Source organism: Cherax quadricarinatus, chromosome 29 (genome assembly GCF_038502225.1).
Source record: "Cherax quadricarinatus isolate ZL_2023a chromosome 29, ASM3850222v1, whole genome shotgun sequence".
Lineage (NCBI taxonomy): Eukaryota > Metazoa > Arthropoda > Malacostraca > Decapoda > Parastacidae > Cherax > Cherax quadricarinatus.
The window spans coordinates 2,508,914-2,525,668 of NC_091320.1; the positions used below are offsets into that span (position 1 = coordinate 2,508,914).

General features: G+C 38.8%; 1 protein-coding gene across 2 annotated transcripts in view; it reads left to right on the top strand.

Moving 5' to 3' along the window:
• Positions 1-16,755, top strand: part of LOC128692171 (N-acetylated-alpha-linked acidic dipeptidase 2) — a 273,078-nt gene that overhangs the window by 103,039 nt on the left and 153,284 nt on the right. The window contains exon 2 of one of the 2 annotated variants that reach the window (XM_070089594.1): positions 13,211-13,334. The exons of the other annotated variant lie outside the window; for it this stretch is intronic. Coding sequence (XP_069945695.1) covers positions 13,211-13,334 — 124 coding nt within the window. The remainder of the gene's footprint in view (positions 1-13,210; positions 13,335-16,755) is intronic. 2 annotated transcript variants of the gene reach the window in all.

Below are 16,755 nucleotides of genomic sequence, written 5' to 3' on the forward strand. Positions count from 1 at the left end.
GATACACCAATTTAATGACTGCAGACACGCACTGACACATAATAAACACATTAAAACGCTGGTAACTCCAGAAGCTGGGCCTAGTGTGTGACCTTGAGAAGTTCAGAGTGTTTATTACGACCAGCGGTGTACCACTCTCACCTATATTTACATCAACAAAAGTGTATTCTAAGTGATAAAGTGTACACTTGGTGTACTTGGTAACACTTGTCATACATAGTAACGCGTGTGTAAGTGAGATTGTTTAGGTACTGGTTCATCTATCTACAGCTGCACACTTATGCTTGCATACATGTATAACATAGTAACGTGTGAGTTACCCAGGATGGACCAAGGAAGTCGACCAGAGTGATTTATCTCATTGTCATTGTAACATTACCTAATTTTTTTTTTTTTTTTTTTTTTTTTTTTTTTTTTTTTTTTTTTTTTTTTTTTTTTTTTTTTTTTTTTTTTTTAGTAATACTGTTTACAATCTATGGTTGGGGTAAGAGGTTGTCTTCAGCATTCATTGTGATGTCTGCTATATTATTATTTCAGTGAGGTACATTAGGTGGCAGTAGCCTGAACTAACTCAAGTGGAAGTTATCATTGAATTTGAACCTCATGTTTAATGTGATGTATGTCAGAATTCTAATTTTATGCTCAATATTACCTACTTTGTCTCTCTCTCTCTCTCTCTCTCTCTCTCTCTCTCTCTCTCTCTTTTCATCTTTGTAATTTGTGATAAGGTGTAAGACCTCGCCTGTACCATCCATTATATCATTATATGTACCATATTATTAACACACATACAAGAGGTCTCTGAGTGTGTTTTTGGTGGGGTGTGTGTCGTATTGAGTGGTGGTGGTCTGGGTTGAGTATGGTTGGAGGTGTTCATTGAACTTGAGCACTTGTGTCTTGTGATCTATTTTGGACTTCTGACTTTGTAGTGAATATTTGCTCTTGCATGAGCTATAAGGGAAAGATAAGCGAGGAATTCTTGTGTTGTGAGTCTTACACCAGATATCATCACAGGCAAACATGGCAACTGTCATAGAGGAACCTATTTCTGCAGGTGATGGAAATGATGATAGCTTCCAGACCTTTAAAAGTAAACAAAAGAGAAAAAGTGAGAAAGGGCTAGAGCGTCGACGTAGTCAGACTCACTTGACTCGTACACAATGTGACACTAAACGTCCTTGGTGCGCAGAGGCTGCAAGAAGTCTTTCTTCAAAGGAAGAATGTGTTAAGCTGAACTTCCCTGACAACATCCCGCTGCCTGCTAAGTGTGCATGGCTAATGGAAGCTGTAAACAAGCATCCTAACTCAAGGATCCAATTTAGGAAAAACACACACAACTTTGTGTTTGTGGAACAGAATAAAGAGCTGATCAATGATCTACTTAGTACACCTTATGGGGATATTAAGCTGCTCCGACCTCCATCAGACACTCACCACTTTAAAAAATGGGTCAGTATCATAATCTTTGGATACCCTCTCTGCATGGACCCATCCCATCTGACTCTAAGTGAGCATATCATCAAGCCTAAAAGACATAAAGGAAAATCCCAAATTATTGCCAGTTGGGTAGGTCCTGTGCCCCTCCCCTGGAATATCTGGGTGCATGGTTTACGTTTCCTAAACATCGAAGTGTACCTACCCCCTAAACGTAGGTGTTACAAATGCCAGCACTATGGCCATGTTGCAGTAGACTGTGGAATACTACATTCTTGGTGTGGTAAGTGTGCTGGGAAACATTCCACTAGAGAATGCACAGTAGGCCCTGACAGCCGAAAATTTAAGTGTATTAACTGTAAAGAAGTTGGGGTTACAGTTTCCCACAAGGACTGCAGTCAGAACCCAAACAACCTTCGATGTAAACCTGATAACAGTCCTTTAATGGTAACTGAGGATGGGGCCATCCAGTCTACCACAGCCAGATCTGAGACTGAACCTCTGCAAAGTGTGCAAGAACCCCACCTCACTGCAAAGGATTCTGGTGATACCAGAATGCCATCACACACACCAGCTGTGGAGGAGCTAGCCATCCCTGCTAGCACATATGGAACTACTGGTCTGCCACTACAGATACCTATGGCTACACCTGAATATGGGGATGAGTTTGTCATTTCTCCCAATACACACAACTACAACAGTCAGACGGACACCACACAGGTAACCTCCCTGGAAATTGGAGATGAGTCAGATGCACAGGACCTACCTGCAATGAATGATGAAACAGAGAACACTAATGTAACCATGGTACCTGTTAAGGTGATAGGTGTTAAAGAAAGCACTAACCCAGAAGTGCCATCCTCCGGAGAGGCATTGGATTCGCCTGACCTTCCTCATATTATAACAACTTTCCAGAAAAAAATTGAGCATCTTGAACAGATCCTGACAAGTTTAATAAATATATGTAATCAGGATGACGCTCTTGAGCATGGTGATGATGTCAAAAGTGCAGCAATCTCCGTTCAGCTTCCAGCAATTTGCGAGAAAGAAGCCCATAACTCTTGCCTTCAAGACTTGCCTTATAACTGGCTGCCAAAATGCCGAAAAATGCTTAAAAATAAAGGTCCTGAAGATAAAGACGTACAAACTATGCTATTTGCTCTTAAGTGCCTGCACACTGTAGTCAAAGCATAATAGTTTTACCATCTTATGAGCAAGAGATTGTAATAACTCACTACAATGGATACATTACAAATCTTTTCATGGAACATTGCTTCCATCAGGAAGCGGTTGCCTGACTTACATCATATTAGTGCAACCAAGAATATTGATGTCATCTGTTTGCAGGAATGTAGATTGAAAGATGGAGCACCTCCACCAAACTTGCCTGGATATGCAGCTTATAACCTAAGGTCAACCAACTGTTGTGTGATGTATGTCAGAAAGAGCTTGCCACATTCACTCCTTTCCTTGCAGAGTCGAGTTAACATGCAGTATCATGGTGTCAAAGTATATGCAGGCGATTTTTCCATAAACATTTTTAATCTCTATGCCCCAGCGAACCAGCTTCGACCTGATGCTTTACCAGATCGCATCAATAGTGAACCTACCATCATTCTTGGAGATTTTAATGCCAGACATAAGAATATTGGTGGGTCTATAACAAACACCAATGGAACTAAACTAGTGAGATTGCTAAATGAGCATGATAATGTTCGAATTGTGGGCACTACTGAGCCTACTCACATATATGGTGGCATACTAGATCTGTGTCTTGGATTTAATACATCATATACGATGCATGACTCTGTCATAGTTGATGATCTTCTATCTGATCACTTCCCAAGACTAACAACTGTCAATCTTGATCACATCTCCAGCAATCAAGGAGCTAAATACAGAAGGAGGAAACTTATTCTCAAACCAGAACACAGAGACAACTTTATTAACCACTTGGATCAATGGTATAAGAATTACGAGCCCATTGGCACACAAAAATTTAATGATGATTTAATTACCACTATTTATTTATTTATTTATTTATTTATTTATTTAAAAATTTGAGCACACATACAGAGGTACAACAAATACAGGTAAGAGCAGTATGCCAAAGCCACTTATACTATGCATAGCATTACGGGCTGGCTTAAAATTAACTTAAGATTAACTAAGCAATGATGAAATCAGTGATAAAACATTAATGTAAACAGGTTACTATAAAGCACAAGTGAGTATTACAAAGACAGGTCATATGGTTGTATGCATTGTTGTACATTCAGTAGAATGGAGTATTCTGTTAGGTAGTGTATTTAAAAAATAATAAAGTTAGATTGGGTTTTAGGTTTAACATTTATGTGATATAATTGTGAGAAACATTTAAGATATACAATTTATAAGGTTCAGTTATTCAGTATTTATTTGGTTTTGGGTGAGTAAGTGATCTTTGAGAAGAGACTTGAATTTATAAACAGGTAGTGTTTCTTTTATATTTACAGGTAATGAATTCCAGATTTTAGGGCCTTTTATGTGCATTAAGTTTTTACATAGTGTGAGATGGACACGAGGAACATCAAAGAGTGATCTGTGCCTTGTGTTATGGTCATGTGTTCTGTTGAGGTTGGCAAGGAGATGTTTGAGGGGAGGGTTAATATCAGAGTTAAGTGTTCTATGTATGTAATAGGTGCAGTAGTAAGTATGGATGTTTTGTATGGTGAGGAGGTTTAGTGTATTGAATATTGGTGGAGTGTGCTGCCTATAGTGAGAATTTGTTATCATTCTAACTGCAGCCTTTTGTTGGGTAATTAGTGGTCTGAGATGGTTACTTGTTGTTGAGCCCCATGCACAAATTCCATAGGTGAGATAGGGGTAAATAAGAGAGTGATATAGGGCCAGGAGGGCTGACTGTGGAGCATAGTACCGTATCTTCGATAGTATGCCTACAGTCTTGGAAATTTTCTTAGAAATTTGTTGTATATGTGTATGAAATTTGAGTCTATTATCAAGGTGGATTCCTAAGAATTTTCCCTCTGTTAGCTTTGTGATAGGTGATCCGTTTATCATTATGTTAAGAGGGACATCTGTAGCTCTGTTACCAAACTGAATGAAGTAGGTTTTGTCAATGTTTAGTGTAAGTTTGTTAGTTCTCATCCAGGTAGATATTTTCTGTAATTCGGTATTTACAGTATTGGCTAGCGTGACTGGGCTCGGGTGGGAGAAGACGTATGTAGTGTCATCTGCAAATAGTGTGGGTTTGAGTAATTGCGAAGCATTTGGTAGGTCATTTATGTATAGGAGAAAGAGAAGAGGGCCAAGGACACTTCCCTGTGGGACACCAACTGTAATTGGTTGTGCAGAGGAGTTTGCCCCATTTGCATACACATATTGGCTTCTGTTGCTGAGGTATGACTTGAGGTAGTTGAGGGAGTGCCCTCTTATACCATAGTGTGACAATTTTACGTGGAGCAAGTCATGGTCAACTGTATCAAAAGCTTTACGTAAGTCAATGAAGATCCCCAGTGGGACTTCTTTTTTCTCTATTGCAGTGTATATATGTTCTAGCATGTGTATAATAGCATCATTAGTATTTTTATTAGGCCTGAATCCAAATTGGCAGGGGTTGAGTATGTTTTGAGAGATAAGGTAGGAGTAGATTCGTTTATGAATTAATTTTTCGAAGATTTTTGAGAGAGGGTGTAAGTTGGATATTGGCCTATAGTTATTCAACTCTGTTTTGTCTCCTCCTTTGTGGATCGGGGTGACCCTTGCTATTTTGAGTAATGTAGGGAAGGTGGAGGATTCAATGGATTTGTTAAAGAGTGTTGCAATGATTGGTGATAGCACTTGTGACACTTTTTTGTATATAAAGGGTGGTAAGGTATTTAAATCTCCTGCCTTGTTTTTTAGTGTGTTGATAATAAGGGAGACTTCGTATGGGTTAGTCGGAGCTAGGAACAGTGTGTTCGGGTAGTTGCCGGTGAGGTAGTCATTTGGTGGGGTATCTGAGCTTGGGATTTTATTGGCAAGGTTTTGTCCTATAGTGGAGAAGAAATCATTGAGTCTGTTTGCTGTTTCTGTTGGTGGGAGTTGGGGTTCATCTGATTTTGTTAATTTTATTTCGCTATTTCGTGATATCTTTTTTGTTCCTAGAATTTCTGATAGGGTTTTCCAGGTCTTTTTTATATCACCTCGTAAGTTGGATAATCTGTTCTCATAATACAATTTTTTTGCCCTTCTTATCAGGCTGGTTAGGATTGACGAGTAACGTTTTGTTTGGTCTCTGGTTATGTGACCCATTCTGTACTGTTTTTCATATTGGTGTTTTGTATTTATGGATTTGAGAATGCTGGGTGTTAGCCAGGGACTGTTCAGTCTCTTAGCTGTCATCTGTTTAGTTTTTTTAGGGCAGTGCTTGTTATAGAGGTATTGGGTCTTTTTTAGAAAATTATTAATACATTCGTCAATATCTGTATAGATTTCTAGCTCAGTGTGCCAGTCAATGTTTGCTACTGCTGTTGTGAAGTTATTAATGGCTGCCTCATTGTGAAGTCTGAAGGTGACTTTAGTAGTGTCTTGGGGTAATTTACCAAGAGTTATGAGGAAAGTCGGGTAGTGGTCTGTGGTATTATCTGTAATTATGCCTGATTTTAAAGGGGATATGGTGTTGGTCCAGATGTGGTCAAGTAGGGAAACACTAGTCTCTGTAACTCTTGTAGGTTTTGTTACTGTTGGTAGCAACATACAGTTACTCATTGTGTTTGTGAATTCAGTAACGTGTGGGTCCTGGTCTTGCAGGAGATTTATATTGAAGTCACCTGAGAGTAGTAAGTGATCTTTGTTCATGCGTGCATCAGTTATCATACTTCCTAGGTTTTGACTAAATTGGCTAATGTTTGACTGTGGAACTCTGTAGATGTTTATCAATGTGAGAGGTTTTTGTAGGTATTTGGATTTGAATTTGGCTATTATATATTCCCCATGTTCATCCCTTGTGCAAGTATTAGTGATACATTCTAGTTGGTCTGAGTAGTATATGGCTGTGTCACCCCCTTGTTGGTCTGGCCTACAGTTGTGTATGGCTGTGTAACCAGGAATGGCATAGACATCTGTACTATCAGGCTTTAGCCAGGTTTCAGTTAGTGTAATGATGGACATATTGGCATGTAAGGAATTTAGTAATGCTATGAGGTCATCGTAATGCTTGCTTAAAGATCTGATATTGTAGTTAAAGATAGTTATGTTGTTGTTGGCACTGAGAAGTGCCTTTGATTGTTCTGCAGTGTAGTAATTACAGTAACTGTTTGATTCATTTAAGTCATTAAATAAGAGATTGGTATCAGGATCAATGCTTGTAATCATAAGATTTGTAGTGAATCTATAGTTAGAATTAAGTATAAAACAAAGTAAATAGTCTTAAGCTAAAAAATAGTGTTCTCACAGATCAAGTGGGCAGGAATAGGAAACAAAAACCCTCCACTATAAATAACAATAAAAACCAATGTAAATACTATAATGATCCACAGCTGCGCAATCTAACACATGCAGCTAGGAGGATTGGTAAAGCATACCGTGAATGTAGAACCCCAGACCTGCTCAGAACGTTCCAAGCTGCACTAACAAATGCAAGGAATAGAAAGGAAGAACTTAGGCAACAGGAATGGGAACAGTTTGTTAGTGGATTAAATAGGTCCACCCCTTTGAGTTTGGCTTGGAAAGGTATAAATAAAATAACCAGGAAAAAGACTGGCAATGTTGCTCATCCCTTTCCTCTTGAAAAAGCAAATGACCTCATAAATGACTGGTCCAAAACATCCAGGCATGAAAGCCTTCCATCTCATATTAGAAAAAATTTAGAGAGTACTTCTGAAGAAATGTTGAAACTGATTAATTTTATGAGCCAAAATACTGATGAGAGTGATTGCCTCTTTACCGAGTATGAATTAGATAATGCATTAACCAAAGGTCGATCAACTGCTCCTGGAGAGGATGGTATAACCTATGATATTCTCAGAACTCTAAGGCACGTGCCTGATAACCCTTTGTTGGCACTGTATAATCTCAGTTACATTGAGGGCATTCTTCCTACTTCCTGGACCAATAGTCTCATTGTGCCTATCCCTAAGCCCCAACAGCCTGATACATTTAGGCCGATCTCCTTAACTAGTTGTCTTTGTAAAACTTGTGAAAGAATGATGCTTAACAGACTGTACTACAGAATCAGACATCAACTTTCCCCCTACCTCTATGGGTTCATGAAAGGTAAAAGTGTGCAGAACTGTATTTCCACCTTTCTCACTGCACACACCTCTACTAGTTTTACCACTTTTCTTGATCTAAAATCTGCATTTGATATTGCGAACAGAACCGTTATACTACATGAACTAGCCAAAATGAATATTGGTGGTAGCTTATTCTGCTGGATAATAGGATACCTGTCAAATAGAGTATCCTCTGTCCTTTACCAAGGCTTCAGAAGTGATTCTAAAGAAATGTCTTTAGGTACACCGCAGGGAGGAGTTCTTAGTCCCATGCTATTTAATATTCTGATTAATGCTCTCCTAAATGCTCTACCTGCCTCACCTAAACATATAGCTATAAGCTATGCTGATGATATCATGATCCATACAACAGGGCATAAGAAGATGAATACCATTCTTAATGAAGTTCAAGCAATTTGTAATCGACTAGGCCTCATAATATCTTCCTCTAAAACTAAGATATTAACAAGCAAACGACATCCCCCACCCATCTATTTGCAGGGTGAAATCATTAGCTACGTTAAAACTTACAGATATCTTGGTGTAGATGTACCCTTTAACAAATCCACTATACCACAACTAAACAAGAAATGTAAAGCTAGGCTAAATGCTCTCAAAGCTGTTGCTGGCTACAATCCCAACTATGGTGCAAATGTGAGAATCGTGAGAATGATGTACATAGCCTATGTTAGGTCCTTAATTGATTATGCTGCTCCCATGTTGATATTAGCTAGAGAAAGTTCTCTCCGACCCTTGGAGTTAATGCAAAATGAAGCTCTCAGGATTATTCTTGGCTGTCCCAGATCTACGAAAGTTCTTAACATGAGGAAGGAGCTTGGTATTTCTAGTACCAGTGATAGGATTGTTGAAATTAACACTGTACTCGGTATTAGAATGTTGAGAAACGAACCACTGTCACAGTGAATCTTACCAAGTGTCTAGAGGTAAATACACACAGATCTAAATGGATTGTGAAAACGTGCAATTGCATTAAGTTTTATAACCTGCATGAACTGTATCACTGTAGGCAACAAGAGCATTTCACCCCTCCATGGAAGATGTGTTCATTTAATATCACATACCTACAAGTCCCTCCCAAGAAGCTCATTGCTAGTAATCCCTTCCTTAAATCTCTTGTTAGAGCAACTGCTCAAGAAGAAATTTCTCACCTAGCTGGTAGTAACAAGTTATCACAAGTTATATACACTGATGGATCTAAACAGGAGTCTTCTGGCAGGGCTGCATCTGCTCTTGTTGCCACCTCCCTAGTTAAGAACGATAATAAATTTGTTGAGTTAGGCATAAGAATTAACAACTGGGCGTCTACACTGCAAACTGAATTGTTTGCAATCCTAATGGCGCTAAAGCTAACCTATGACACTGAGCTTGACTCTATCATCATTACTGATTCTATGTCATCATTGAAGGCTCTTGGCTCATATAATGACTCCAACAACATGCTCATTGGGGAAGCCAGGTATAGATACTCAAAAATTAGGGACAACGGAATTAATGTACAATTGCTATGGATCCCATCACACATTGGATTACTCCTTCATGATAAAGTTGATATGTTAGCCAAGAAGAGTATCGAGAAGGAGAATGTAGAATATAACTTTGGTATAACTGTGTCTAGCATTAGGAATAATATTAGGAGAGAAGTAAATAATGAAAATGATTGTTATAGGAATGCAGTTAGAAGCCTGAGTAGATCTATAACCCACTATGATAACATGAACGTAGATAAGTATGTTTATGGAGCAACTTGCAATGTGAACAGACTGACTTATGTTGTAGTGGCCAGGCTTAGGCTTGGTTACAAGTACTTCTGGCAGTTTGGGAGACACACAGATGATGATCAAACTAAATGTAAATTATGTGATCAGGCATATGGTCACTCTCTTGAACACTATGTGCTTAATTGTCCACTTATTGAGGAATACAGAGACAGACGGTATAATAACCTATGTGACATGTCAAGATATCTTATTAATGAAAAGATACCAGATATACTAAGCAAATTTCCTAAATTTGCTTGTAACAGATAAGTGAACTATAGATATGTAGATATAAATCCATGTGTATTCCTGTTAACCCTTTGGGGCCTAGTTCCTAGGCCTTTTGTGTATCCATATGCTCTCGCGCTACCGTCCACAGGATGGATATGGGGTGCACAATAAACTAGCCACTTCGGTGGCAAAATCTAATCCTGCTTTAAAAATAGGAATTACATTAGCCATCTTCCACATATCAGGCACTACACCTGTTTGAAGAGATAAATTAAAAATAATATTTAAAGGTTCACAGAGTTCCATTTTGCATTCGTTAAGAACCCTTGAAAAAAGCTCATCAGAACCAGGCGATTTATTTTGCTTCAAACTGTCTGTTTGATAACCATTTCGCTAGTGACTGTGATATTACATAATTTATCTTCTTCAGGCCCACTAAAAAACCTAATTATTGGGATATTATTAGTGTCTTCCTGAGTAAAAACCGAGAGAAAATAATTATTAAAAATAGAGCATATTTCATTCTCTTTGTCAGTAAGAACTCCATAGTTATTTTTAAGGGGACCTATCTTATCTCTAACTTTTGTTCTATACACCTGGAAAAAACTTTTAGGGTTAGATTTCAAATCCCTAGCAACTTTAATTTCATAAAGTAAAAGGACACAAGTGCAACTAATGTGACATTTTATTGTGGCAACGTTTCGCTCTCCAGGAGCTTTGTCAAGCCGATACAAACAGTACAGTATATGGACACAGAGGGTAAATAAAGGCTCAGAGTGAGGTGCAATACTAGTGAGGCACCATTTCGATGTTCACTAGTGGTGGTGGTAGTAGTAGTAGTAGTAGTAGTAGTAGTGACAAAAGTTGTAGTAGTAATACAAAATGGTAGAGCAATTAATTCGTACATGAGTAAAAGGATATAAAAGCTATTACTTGGGTAACATAAAAATAGGTTGGACAAATATAGACTGGATAGAGGCAGCCTGTTTCAGTGTTCACTCTCTGTAATGTGCTTTGTGTAGTATAACAGGAGAGACTATGTGATGGCAGGGTTTACTGTTTTCAGGAGGATTCTTGCTAAGACTTCAGAGATGGTGAAGCTGCCGTTGTTTTGTTTAATTGTATTCGAAACAGCGATCAGTGCTGATTCGAGGCACTTGCCTCTGTGGAAATTAGTTTCTTTGATCACTAATTGGGCGTCCCTGAATTTCATGAGATGATTGGTGGAATTTTGGTGTTGTACACAGGCGTTGTTCAAGTTATCGTTCTTACATGCATAAATGTGTTCATTGAGGCGGGTGTCGAGGTTTCTTGCTGTTTCACCTACGTAGATCTTGTCGGTAATTCTACCAACATTATTACAACTTTAATTTCAATGTCAATATACCGATTCATAAGAAGACCCTCACCTCTTTGATATGCCTATAAATGCCTTTCTTCTGCCCTAAAAGATATTTGAGCCTATTATTCATCCATTTTGGGTCATTTCTATTCGATCTAATTTCTTTATACGGGATAAATGTTCTTTGGACAGCATGTATAGTGTTCAGAAAACTCTCATATTGATAGCTCTCTTCGTTACCCCAGTCCACAGATGACAAGTGTTCTCTAAGCCCATTGTAATCTGCTAAGCGAAAATCTGGGACCGTTACTGAGTTATGATTTATGATCACTTGCGCCAAGTTCCTCTGTAATTTCTAAATTATTAACAAGGGTTTCCTTGTTTGCCAGAACCAAATCAAGTAGGTTATTTCCCCCTTGTAGGTTCTGTCACAAACCACTTCAAAAAACAATCCTGAACTACTAAGAAATCGTTCGATTCTAAATTCCCAGTCAAGAAATTCCAATCAATCTGACTAAAGTTGAAGTCCCCTAGAATTACTATGTTATCGTGCCTTGTGGCCTTAACAATTTCCTCCAATAGTAGTCTCCCTTGGTCCCTATCTAAGTTTGAGGGAAGGTATATCGCACCTAAAATAAATTTTTCATGCCGCACTGAAAATTCTATCCAGAGACTCTGTATGTGTTATTTCAGATTTTATACCCGTTTTTATGCAACAGTTCAAGAGATCTCGAACATACAGTGCCACCCCAACCCCCTTCCTGATACTTCTGTCTACTTGGAACAATTTAAAACCCTGTATGTGACATTCAGCAGGCATGTCCCGATTTTCCATATTGAACCATGTCTCAGTCAAAGCAAATACATCAATGTTACCTGCACTAGCAGCTAATCTCAACTCGTCCATACCGACTTTAGGTGCTTGTCCAGTGCCTGCTTGAAGACAGCCAGTGGTCTATTGGTAATCCCCCTTATGTATGCTGGGAGGCAATTGAACAGTCTTGGGCCCCTGACACTTATTGTGTTGTCTCTTAACGTGCTAGAGACACCCCTGCTTTTCGTTGGGGGGATGTTGCATCATCTGCCGAGTCTTTTGCTTTCATAGGGAGTGAATTTTGTGTGCAAGTTTGGTACTAGTCCCTCTATGATTTTCCAAGTGTATATAATCGTGTATCTCTCATACCTGCATTCCAGGGAGTACAGGTTCAGGAACTTCGAGGGCTCCCAGTAATTGAGGTGTTTTATCTCAGTTATGCGCGCCGTGAAGGTTCTCTGTACATTTTCTAGGTCAGCAATTTCACCTGCCTTGAAAGGTGCTGTTCCAGAAAGAAACAATATTCCAGCCTAGATAGAACAAGCGACCTGAAGAGTGTCATCATGTGCTTGGCATTCCTAGTTTTGAAGGTTTTCATTATCCATCCTGTCATTTTTCTAGCAGATGCGATTGATACAATGTTATGGTCCTTGAAGGTGAGATCCTCCGACATGATCACTCCCAGGTCTTTGAAGTTAGTGTTTCGCTCTATTGTGTGGTTGGAATTTGTTTTATACTGATGAAGTTTTAATTTCCTCATGTTTACCATATCGGAGTAATTAATTGAAATTTCTCATCTTTGGTATATCTTATTATTTTTTTATAATTTTTAATTAATCATCTGTTTATGAGTAATAACCAATTTTTGACGAATTCTGTGATTTACAAACAAAATTATGGCCATGTGAGATTTTCTATTGATAAGAGTAGTACAATATATTTCTGAAGGATATGTATGGTCACCTATAAACTTACTCTTAGTATTGACGAGACCTTTTACATATTGTTTGGGAATTAAACTCAAAATACTTACTACAGCTTAAAAAAAACAATAATTCGCACATAGCAAGGCAGGACGAGGGAAAATTCTTAAGAATACACCTTGACTGCATCCTAAAATTCAACATTTGTGTTGACTTTGCTAAGCTAAGAAACAAGGGTAGAGACACGAAGGAGAACTTAGTATTACAAGCACTAACGGAGATGGGATACAGTATTTTCTAGTCTACATGTTGATTTTTCACAGTTGAACTCATGGGAAAAGCAACAACAGCTTTCCCTATTATATTTTCATATTGCACCCTATAATGTTGTGAAATGAATAATATTATTAACATACGTGTATGTGTCTCCACAGTGGCGATTGTTATGTTTCCAGGCGACCCTAAAGTGAACATCCGCAGGGAAGATGTTACTCTTACTGATGTTGAAGACTATGTTATTAAAAACATTAATCCAGACAACATCAGACAGACGCTTAGGTGAGGTGTTGCTATGTGTGAATTTCTTAAAACAGCACTCAGGTAAGGTGTTACCATGTGTGAGCTTCTTAACACAGCACTCAGGTGAGATGTTGCCATGTGTAAGCTTCTTAACACAGAACTCAGGTGAGGTGTTGCCATGTGTGAGCTTCTTAACACAGCACTCAGGTGAGATGTTGCCTTAAGTGAGCTTCTTAACACAGCACTCAGGTGAGGTGTTGCCATGTGTGAGCTTCTTAACACAGCACTCAAGTGAGATGTTCCAATGATATTGGGAAGGGTAGGAGAGAAGAGCTGCTAGGTAAGTACAGGTCAGCTATAGATTTCATTAAGTCTAAGGGAGGGGTCCCAATCATATGTAGCATCTTGCCTAGAAGGGGAGTAGGAAATGAATGGTTGTCTAGGGCAATTGGTGTAAATTGCTGGCTAGACAGATACTGCAAGGAACTTGCAATCCCATTCATTGACAACTGGAACAACTTTTATGGCAAACATGATATGTATGCAAGGGATGGGGTACATCTCTCTGGGGCTGGGGTGGTAGCACTTGCATACTCAATTGAGAAGGCCATTGGTGAAATGCCTATGATTTTAAACTAATAGAAGATAGAGGTATGGGTGTGTGTGGGAAACAAGCAGGTTGCAACACTAGGGTTGGAATCAGTAAATGTATAAAAGGCATTCAGCATGAAGTTATAAATAAAGACAATAGATCAGGTCAGCAAACAAAGGGGGACAGCAGAGGACAGCAAGGGACTAGCTCCCTTAAGGGTTACTATACTAATAGCAGGAGTGTAAGAAATAAGATAGATGAGCTAAGATTAATTGCAAGTGAAGGAAACATAGATATTATTGCTACAACAGAGACCTGGCTCAATCTGAAAGATAGAGAGATGCCCTCTGAATGTCACATACAAGGCTATAAATTATTCCACACTGACAGGGTCAACAGGAAGGGTGGTGGAGTAGCTATGTATGTCAGAGACAATTTAAATTGTTGTGTTAGACAAGATATAAAAGTAGAAGCGTCAGCCACTGAATCTGTTTGGTTACAGCTTCTCGAGGGTCGAGAAAAACTAATTTTGGGTGTGATTTAAAGGGCCCCAAATCTTGAAAGGGAGTGCAGTAAACTTCTATGGGACGAAATTCGTAAGGCATCTACATACGAAAATGTTGTGCTAATGGGAGATTTCAAATATAGACAGATTGACTGGAGCAATTTGACAGGAAATTTAGAGTCAGGTGACTTTCTTGATACGATCCAGGATTGTTTTTTAAAACAGTTTGTGACAGAGCCAACTAGAGGAAATAAACTCCTTGACTTGGTTCTTGCCAGTAGGGAAACACTAATTAATAATCTTGAGGTTAATGATGAGCTTGGGGAAAGTGATCACAAATCACTCAGTTTTAATATATCATGGAATTCCCCTAATAATGGCAATCAAGTCTCCGTCCCTGACTTTCGCTTGGCTGATTTCATAGGACTGAAAAATTACTTAGGTGGGCTGAACTGGAATGACCTGACTAAGGGTCAGGTAGGTGGTGATGATTGCCGATATGATGCTTTCCAGGGCATAGTTCTAGCTGCTCAGTCAAATTATGTTCCAAATAGGGAAATCAGATCAAACAAAAATGATCCTAAATGGATGAACAATAGATTAAAATATCTGATTGGTCAAAAGAGAGGCATATATAGGCAAATCAAAAGAGGAGAGGGGCAATTAAGAAATCGATATATTCAGTTAAAGAGAGAAATAAAAAAGGGAATTAGAAAAGCAAAAAGAGATTATGAGGTTAAAGTTGCAAGAGAATCGAAGACTAACCCAAAAGGATTCTTTCAGGTATACAGAAGTAAGATCAGGGACAAGATAGGCCCACTCAAAAGTTCCTCGGGTCAGCTCACTGACAGTGATAAGGAAATGTGTAGAATTTTTAACACATACTTCCTCTCAGTTTTTACACATGAGGATACCAGCGATATTCCAGTAATGATAAATTATGTAGAACAGGACGATAATAAACTGTGCACGATTAGGGTCACAAGTGACATGGTCCTTAGGCAAATAGATAAATTAAAACCTAACAAATCCCCAGGCCCTGATGAACTGTATGCAAGGGTTCTAAAGGAACTTAGAGGAGCTTAGCACACCTTTGGCTAATCTTTTCAACATATCACTACAAACTGGCATGGTGCCAGATAAGTGGAAAATGACAAATGTGATACCTATTTTCAAAACAGGTGACAGGTCCTTAGCTTCGAACTATAGACCAATAAGCCTAACCTCCATAGTGGGAAAATTTATGGAATCAATAATTGCCGAGGCAGTTCGTAGCCACCTTGAAAAGCATAAATTAATCAACGAATCTCGGCATGGTTTTACAAAGGGGCGTTCCTGCCTTACGAATTTATTAACTTTTTTCACTAAGGTATTTGAGGAGGTAGATCATGGTAATGAATATGATATTGTGTATATGGACTTCAGTAAGGCTTTTGACAGGGTCCCACATCAGAGACTATTGGGGAAAATTAAGGCACATGGAATAGGAGGAGAAATTTTTTCCTGGATAGAGGCATGGTTGACAAATAGGCAGCAGAGAGCTTGCATAAATGGGGAGAAATCAGAGTGGGGAAGAGTCACGAGCGGTGTTCCACAGGGGTCAGTGTTGGGCCCCCTGCTGTTCACAATCTACATAAACGACATAGATTAGGGCATAAAGAGCGACATAGGCAAGTTTGCCGATGACACCAAAATAGGCCGTCGAATTCATTCTGACGAGGACATTCGAGCACTCCAGGAAGATTTGAATAGACTGATGCAGTGGTCGGAGAAGTGGCAGATGCAGTTTAATATAGACAAATGCAAAGTTCTAAATGTTGGACAGGACAATAACCATGCCACATATAAACTAAATAATGTAGATCTTAATATTACGGATTGCGAAAAAGATTTAGGAGTTCTGGTTAGCAGTAATCTGAAACCAAGACAACAGTGCATAAGTGTTCGCAATAAAGCTAATAGAATCCTTGGCTTCATATCAAGAAGCATAAATAATAGGAGTCCTCAGGTTGTTCTTCAACTCTATACATCCTTGGTTAGGCCTCATTTAGATTATGCTGCACAGTTTTGGTCACCGTATTACAGAATGGATATAAATTCTCTGGAAAATGTGCAAAGGAGGATGACAAAGTTGATCCCATGTATCAGAAACCTTCCCTATGAGGATAGACTAAGGGCCCTGAATCTGCACTCTCTAGAAAGACGTAGAATTAGGGGGGATATGATTGAGGTGTATAAATGGAAGACAGGAATAAATAAAGGGGATGTAAATAGTGTGCTGAAAATATCTAGCCTAGACAGGACTCGCAGCAATGGTTTTAAGTTGGAAAAATTCAGATTCAGGAAGGATATAGGAAAGTACT